General features: G+C 39.2%; 1 protein-coding gene across 1 annotated transcript; it reads right to left on the reverse strand.

Annotated features, from left to right (window-relative positions):
• Positions 1 to 893: 893 nt before the first annotated feature.
• emg1 (EMG1 N1-specific pseudouridine methyltransferase) lies at positions 894 to 6386 on the reverse strand. The gene is made up of 5 exons (XM_023792753.2): positions 6072 to 6386; positions 5748 to 5849; positions 5502 to 5643; positions 5130 to 5341; positions 894 to 1329 (listed from the first exon to the last, which is right to left on the reverse strand). The coding sequence occupies exons 1-5, from the start codon at positions 6219 to 6221 to the stop codon at positions 1216 to 1218; spliced, it is 720 nt and encodes a 239-aa protein (XP_023648521.1). The 5' UTR covers positions 6222 to 6386; the 3' UTR covers positions 894 to 1215.
• Between the last annotated feature and the right edge of the window lie 2027 nt (positions 6387 to 8413).

The following is an 8413-nucleotide window of genomic DNA, read 5'->3' on the forward strand; positions in this document are numbered from 1 at the left end:
CCCCGATCTTAAAATAATAACTTCTGCATTATTTGTGTATATGTCTTTGTAGGCAGTAGCAATTATTAACAGGACATATTTATCAGTTAAATGGATATTTATATTTTTAGAAAGCTACCCAACCTGCTTTACTCATGTGTTGGATGGATTTAAAATAGTTGCTTTACGGTAACAGTATAACTACTGTCAAGTAATCCGGAACAGTGAAATTGTTCAAAATCATTTGAAAATTGACCAGCTTTTTCTGATTGAAACAATAGTTGCATGTTGTCATTTACTTTTTGGTTCAACTTATACTCAAAGTGTTTATAGATATGACATATATTGTGTTATACAGAAACCCCATTGCGCCTTTTCAAGCACATCGCAGTAACTGTAGCTAAAATCAGTGATGCGAGTAAGAAAAGCAGTAGTGAAGTACATTGACTCGTCCTGCAAATTGAGTCAGAGGATAAGAACCGTGATGGGGTGTCAAGGCCCACCTGAAGCAAGAACTGTGTACATGCAGCTTTGATGATGTCGACAAAAATAACCAAGTGAACCTGCCACAAAAAGTCTTATCAGAAAGAAATCTTTGGTGCAGGTTAAAGAAGCTGGTGCATGTGGATCCTTTGGGGATAAGGCATCAACATTATGTGTGAAAGCAATATGGTTCATAGCTTCTCTGAGTCTGCTGACAGTTTTGATAAATTGTGTGGCAGAGATCTGCGCTGAAGAATGCAGGGAAGTCAAAGCTGACAGGGAAGACAGCCAGGAGCGGTGGGGCCAAGCAGGAGATGATTTACTGTACAGTAGTGTCTGAAAGGCTGGGCGGCTCCATTATGCTCATATAAATTTACAGAAAATGCAAACAATTCACAAGTGTAGTGCACTTCTTAAAATAAAACATAAACAAGTGTAAATGCCTGTTTATTTGTTCTGACATTGAAAAATCTGTAAAATTACACATTCTGGAACAGATTCCTTGTAACAAATGAATGTTTCCAATGAAATTCCTTTTCTATACATAAAAGCACGTATGTATTGACTACATAGATTACAACAGACCACAGACCCATTCTCTCTCTGCTAAGGACAGTTAAAGGTGGTTAGAACTGAGAATTTATTTTCTCAACAACCACACATACACTGAACCCTAGGTCCGGTTACAGGGATGAAAGACTTTATTGAATCCAACAACAGATTCAGACAGAAGACACTTTAAACTTTTCCAGGTCATAAAACACCCCAAACTTCCTCATACGCAGAACACACCTTGGCACATGTCAAAGCTGCAGACAGGGGGTAGTTACTGATAGAGACCGTTTTTTCTGTATAATCCACGTTCACCTGGAAGAAAACAATGAGAAGCTAATGTTACCCAGGAGAATAAAAGGCAATCATGTCACCACAATGCCACGATTACTTCCTAACAGATATCAGCTATATGTGCAAAATAGTACTTTTGGTTTTATGCACAGCACAACACATTACACTGTTGAAAGTAGCAAATATGCCAAAGTATCAGATTTTATTGCCACATGCAGAGCCGGCCCTAAGTGCTGCAGCACCCTAGGCCAGATTCTGTTGAGCATCATGCTAAGTGCAAGAAAACTTGAAGCCATTAAGGAGTCTTCCCATTCCTCAGCCATGGCTCATCAATTCATCCCTCTTTCCTTGTCTCATTAGACAGCCATGTTTCATCCATCTGTGTAACATCAGCTGCATCAGACCCTGCCATCCTGCTGCTCAATTCCTCCTCCATGCCTACATTTCCAGTCACCTTGACGACCACAACTTCCTCCTGATTGGCTTCAGCTCCAAATCTCTGTTGGCAAGTTTCAGTTGGTCCAGAGTGTCAACTTACTTAGAAGATGTCTCAAGTATGGGCACACATGTTTATAATGCATTATTAAATCTTGCTGGCAGATTAATTGTTTATTTCCCAAAGAAAAAAATATGACATAACGTTATTCTGTTAATCTGCGCCTCCAAGCTAGGCAAGTGTCACACTCAGTTCCCCCCACTCAGCAAGTGGCTCAGAATTGTTACCCAGTTATCGGTGTCAGCGATCTTACGGAAAATATACCTGTTATCAGTATTGATCACAGTTGTCACTTGAATACACCACTATAAAAAATTCAGTAAAAGCTTGACTTGTGTTTATATCAGTGTTGGCTTAGGTCCAGGGGCCTCCACTAAAAAAGTACAGTCAAGCCATCCACACATTGTTTGCAGGTACGTGAATACTAAGGGTTTTATGGTTATAAATTAATTTGCTCAAATCTTTCTAATAAAGCATAATGTGTCTCTCATTCCAACTTTAGAATGTTCTTCTATATCTGGCAAGGAGTCACACAAACACAAAGTTTCATCCAATTCTATAGTGGAAATATTTGGATTCTATAATTACCAAAACCTAAATACTGCATATGATAATAACCAATACACATAAAAATGCCATAGACTGATTAATATAGAAAACATACTCATCAAAATTTAGGATAAACTGCCAAAAACGAGCCAGCGGGATGCAGCAGCGAAACTACAAAAAGGTATATTTTATGTACAGTACTGCATTAAAGCATATTTGAATTATACACAGTTCAGTAATTTGTACAGTACAGTAATTTGAAAAGCGTTTGAAACAGCTGTACTGTATTTTGAAAGAGTCAATAAAATTCTGGAAATAGTGATGCTGTCCATTTTATTACAACAACAACAAATTTATTTTTGTATAGCGCATTATCACAACATTACATTGTCCCAAAGCGCTTTAAAGCATCCCCACCCAAAGCCCGCAGTGAGTAAGCCATAGGCGACATTACCTTACATTCATGTAATAAATATACAAATGTCAGTTAGACTGTCATTTGACTGAGACAAAGAAAAAGATAAAAATCGGTTATAATGATGATCTGCTTATAGTGATCAATTTCACCCAAACAGACATGATCACTATAAACGGTTTCCAATGTAATTTATTAGGTTTACAAGAAATGCTAATTGTTTTTCTACTTTTTTAGGGAACTTGCTTTTCACATTAAAACTAAAATGTTACCTTTTTCATAAAACGTTTTCATTGCAAGCGATTTGTGCTTTGATTTCAGTTGTTCGAAATATTCAATAAATAACCATGAATGGTTCATCTGTGTGTTTCCTTCAATTATTTTAAAATCATTAGAAAAAATATTCCAGCTTTAATAGTTGAGCATATTTACAGTACAAACCTTGTCAGTAAAACGTAAGGGTAAAAAAACAAAAAAAACATTGATTAATCATAATCAAGGTAAAATGTTCAGTTAATCGTGACATTGATTTGAGGTCATACCGCCCAGCCCTACTGTAGGTTATGGCCATTCAAAGCAGCCCACTATGCACTGTAACTACACACACACACACACGTTTAGAAAAAAATGTGTAATATATCTCTCATTCTAAATTAAGAATGCTGACCCCTTCCCACCACAGAAAGCACCTACAATGGGCACACAAGTGTTGGACCTGGACCTTGGAGCAATGAGAGAAGGTTGCCTAGTGAATCTCGTTTTCATTGTCAAGCCTCTGTGGGATGCGTTGGACCAAGAAGTCCAAGCAACACCCTATCAACAGTTTGTGGTTCTTCCCTCCTCTAAAAGGATGTCACAGTAGGTACATACCACAGCTGACCGTGAGCACCCCACAAGCCACGCCATCTTTGAGATGCTCTGACCCAGTCGCCTGAGCATAATGATTTGGCCCTCGTCAAAGTCACTCTGATCTTTACTCTTTAAACCCATAGTAACCTGCATGATTTAGAGGACTGTCTATCAACATCAGCAAAAACTGTTGAACAGAAATGATAAACAGCTACAATGTCTGTATCGGAAGTAAACATGTTTTAAATATTTCTGAGCACCTGCATGTTTGCTTACTATCTAATACATCCCAGACCATGACATGCACTGCTTTTACGAGTTAGTTAACATTACCTTGGTTCTCAAACTCACTAGAACTCGAATTTCTTGAAAGTCGAACAAACCAGTTTGACCTAGAACTCGATCTCAATATCAGAAGTCGAACCGTGAATGCTGACCTAATATAAATTGTACACGCCAGGAAATGAGTCATACTACAATGCAATTCTTACTTGAATGCCTTCTTCACAGACTGGACGATTAACCAAATAAAGCAGCGCAACATTACAGTAACTAACAATAAATAAACCACTAACTTACGTGTACTATTAGAGCATTTATGTAATTTATTTAAACTTTATTTTACCAGGTAAATTAACTGAAAACCAGTTCTCACTGCTTTACGTGATATTCAGGAGAAATAGCAGATTACACATCGGAACTGCCTGGGATACAAACGTCATGCGTGTAACTAAACCCTTCAGCCAATAAGGGCAAAGGTGTGTCCTCACGGAGGCGGTTACAGTTTGTGCAGCCGGGTGAGAGGTCGCAATGCATCTAACCGTAATGCATTGCGTCAGAATCAGAATGTGTTGCTTTAAGCCAGCGCCGTAAGCAAGTCGAACGCATCCAATGACCAGACTGGGCTAACAAACTGAAACACGGGCTTAATACAGAGGACTAATGACAACAACCAGAAACAGCTGATCACACAGGGATTCCACACGGGCTTAACGAGGGGGCATGGCACACGGAAGTAGCGGACGATTGGGGCAGGACAGGGGTAATGTTGGGATAAGATCTTTATCGTTTTGGAAGCCATTAAGGAAAAAATGTTCTTCTTGTTTTATCCTGTTCATTTTGTGTTTAAAAACCAACAGAAAAAAAATAAACATATTTAGGTGTAATTTTGGGGGGCCGGGAACCAATTAATTCCATTATTTCTTATGGGAAAAATTCGATCAGAACTTGAACTTTTTAGTCCAGAACGGATTAAGTTTGAGAACCGAGGTACCACTGTATTTGCTTCATATGTGGGTTGCCATAATATTTTGGCTCATCTGTGTATTCTGCATTATTATACTGATATGGGCTCAGTGCTACATACATGTAAAGTATACTTCAAAAAGTTAAATTTTCATTCAGAAGTATGAAGATCAGTTTCACAGCCGAAAGTACAGTAATTTTTAACCACATACATATTCCTATTATTTTGAGGGTTTCAGCTCCTGCCCTTTGGTGACCTCTACTCACCGATCCATGTGCAAATGCTCCTATAACCACAGTGGCAGGACCCTCACTGGGAACCAAGGTCCTGGGGCACACAGCACCACCCGCCGCAGAGAAGGACATAGCCATGCGGGGGCAGCCCGGCGGCAGGTGGTCCGAAACCGGGTTTCTGATGAGCCTGAGTAAGCGCTGCGGTCCGTCAGCAGCCCTCACTTTCAGCTTGTGCAGGAGCTGGACTGATGGAAGGGACAGCATAGCGAGAGAGAGGGAAGGATGACGGAAATACACAGGTTTAAAAAAATTGTGTACGTAAAATCACCTGTTGCCCATGCAAATATTTGCATGTGTAGCCCAACTTAAAAATTAATCATTAATGTGCATCAGAAATTCACTTACCCATTAGTCCACAAAAACGTGCAAAAGTGCGAGGAATACGTGTCTGAGGGTTGATCTCAATCAAAGCATTTTTTTCTGTATGAATATAAACCTGCAGCAATCCAGCACGATTCAGAGGACTGTCCATTAACATCAGCAAACACTGCGTTGGACGAAAGCGACAGGACAGTTAGTTATAATGTTTGTTTTCATGCAACCCATAAAAAACAACTATCAGAAGTAAACGTGTTTTAAATACGTCTGAACCTGGTGCGTGATATCAGGTCGGACGGTGCCAGGATCTCTTCCATTTTTAATAATCATGCTCTTGTGTTGATCGCAGTTCAGAAGTTCAAAGGATTTTCCAACCTACAAGCATAAAAACAGTACATCCAATTCGCTTAAACCCGTTCGCTCTTTAATTTAAGACAAACGTTACAACACAATACGAATCACAAGTAACGTTAGAAACAGCGTATATGTGCTAACCACTAACTGCCATTCCTTCCTTGATTGTATGAATCCGGAATGTACGCGTGATTGTACAATCATAGACATTAAGTGTATGATTTTAAAATAAAACTGTAATACCTTCACTGTTTCTAACGTCGCTCCTTCAAGAACAACAACAAGCCTTTTCTCCGACATTTTTTCGTGAAGGTTTCGCATTTGTTTAGCCGGTTTAGGTTCATATTCATCCAAATGTTCCAGACCACGCTTGCCTCCTGTGTATGCTGCCATCTTGTTTTGCTCATGAGAAGTAGCCGGCGCGCTGGCGTCGCAGAGTGATTTCGTAATGTCGCGTATTGACGTGGGGGTGACACGGTGACGCAGAAGCCCTTGTTGCCTCACCCCTTTTACACCTTCGTATGTCAGTTTGGGTTTCTTCGGTGAACTGGAGTTGCACAATTGTTTGTATGTTTCTGCGTGCAACCACCCAGGGGTTTGATACCAGGGTTGTGCACCATTCAGAAATGAATTGAAAATGACATTCAAGTTGAATTACGATTGAAAGCAGGATGCAAAATTGCAATTGGAACTAGAATTAAAATAGGCTTGAATTCAAATAAATTCTAATACATGCAATGATACTAGAAAGTTTGTGAACCGTTTTGAAATTTCTCTATTTCTGCTAAATATGACCTAAGACATGATCAGATTTTCACGTAAGTCCTAAAACTAGGTAAAGAGAACCCAATTAAATCACACAAAAAACCTTATCCTTGGATTTTTTTTTTATTAATTGTGGAGAATGATCACATGTTACATAAATGTGTGTGGGAAATGTATGTGAACCTTTTCTGTCAGTATCTGCTGTGACCTCACAGCAATAACTTTAACTAAACAATTACGGTAACTGTTGATCAGTCCTGCTCATCAGCTTGTAGAAATCTTAGTCTTTTACTCCTTACAGAACAACTTCAACTAAGGGACATTGTTGGGCTTGCTCGCCTGAACTGCTTGATTCAAATACTTCCACAACACTTCCATAAGGTTAAGGCCAGGATTTTGACTTACTCATTCCAGAACATGATGTTCCTGCTGGTTGACTGTATTTTGGCAGAACATCTTGTATGTTTAGAGTCATTGTCTAACTGTCTGACCCACTTCTTTTTTGAGCTTCAAGTCAGGAACAGATATCCTGAATTTATACTGTAGAATTTGCTGGTACAATTCAGTTTTATGGTCTCCTGTTGTGCACACCATTGCTGTTCAGTGTTCTCCTGATGGTAGGTGCATGAACACTGATATTAACCTAGATGTCACCCTGGGGTTTTTGCAACCTCCAGGACTATTACACACCTTGCTCTTGGATTGATCTTTTCTAGTCGACCACTCCTGTAGATTGTAACAATGGTGTTGAATTTCCTCCATTTGTACACAACACAAACTCCTCAGAAATCTCTTTTGATTGGGCCATGACACACTTCCCCAAACCTCTGCTGTGAAGATGTGAAGACATTTTGATATTAAGAACCAAAAAAGCAGGGCCTCTCACATTTACACCTGACTTGAATTTCATGAATTACACATAAACATGTTAACATACACATCATATGCGTTGTCCTATTCCATTTTCTATACCCGATTTTCCTATGCAGGGTTGCAGGGATCCAGAGCGTTGTTATATAAATGTCATGTTATTCAGAATGAAACAATGCAATGTTTGAAGTGTGATCCATGTTATAAATATTTTAACTCTCACTTTGTGTACCAAGGTGGAGGTTTTTTTTTTCATAGAAAAAGTTGAGTGTTTCCCTCTTAAACTCAGTCCTGGCTATAATGACTGCAGTGCCCAACTGAAGAAACATCCCAAACTCTTTTCCGATATGGAAAGTCAAACTAGTCCATCACCTGCTGCCAAAGCTTCATATGATGCCACTGTATACCTGAATCAACCATGTGTAGCAGAGGATGCTGACCTGCAGGAAAGGAAACCAAAACAGCTTTCCTGATCTAGCACAACCTGCCTGCCAATAGCTTGCAATAGCAGCTTTCTCTGTACCTGTTTAGAGAATCTTCAGTCTTTCAGGCCAGAACAACTGCATAAAACCCAGTAATTCTTTTTCCCATCTATACTTCCTAGATGATAGATGCGTTTTAATGTTAAAAAATAAACAACCGGTTAATCAGCAAACAAATAGATAATATATTTGACATGTGATTCAAACACTACAGGTATGAGGGGTTACAGTCATATTACTAACCTTATCATCACCCTATTCATCTAACAACCCATGAATACTCAGAATAAAAGCTATTGCAGACTCCTCACAGATGCTAATACACATAAACTGTTACATATGCAAAAACAATAAATATATGTTTGCACATTCTGGCACACCCTTGGCCAAGCCCCACACTCATACTTGTACAAAAACAGCATCAATCATCATCATCATTACGTCCAGTTATGGGTAGCAGTGCCTATA

The sequence above is a fragment of the Paramormyrops kingsleyae genome, chromosome 9, assembly GCF_048594095.1.
Source record: "Paramormyrops kingsleyae isolate MSU_618 chromosome 9, PKINGS_0.4, whole genome shotgun sequence".
Taxonomy (NCBI): domain Eukaryota; kingdom Metazoa; phylum Chordata; class Actinopteri; order Osteoglossiformes; family Mormyridae; genus Paramormyrops; species Paramormyrops kingsleyae.

Bases quoted from the DNA above. Each gene is read 5' to 3' on its own strand.
- emg1 (XM_023792753.2), bottom strand. From the start codon at position 6,221: ATGGCAGCATACACAGGAGGCAAGCGTGGTCTGGAACATTTGGATGAA. The intron at 5,850-6,071 runs GTATTACAGTTT...TTATGCTTGTAG, and splicing joins CGACGTTAGAAACAGTGAAG to GTTGGAAAATCCTTTGAACT. The intron at 1,330-5,129 runs GTGAGTAGAGGT...GTTTTCTTCCAG, and splicing joins GAGCATTTGCACATGGATCG to GTGAACGTGGATTATACAGA.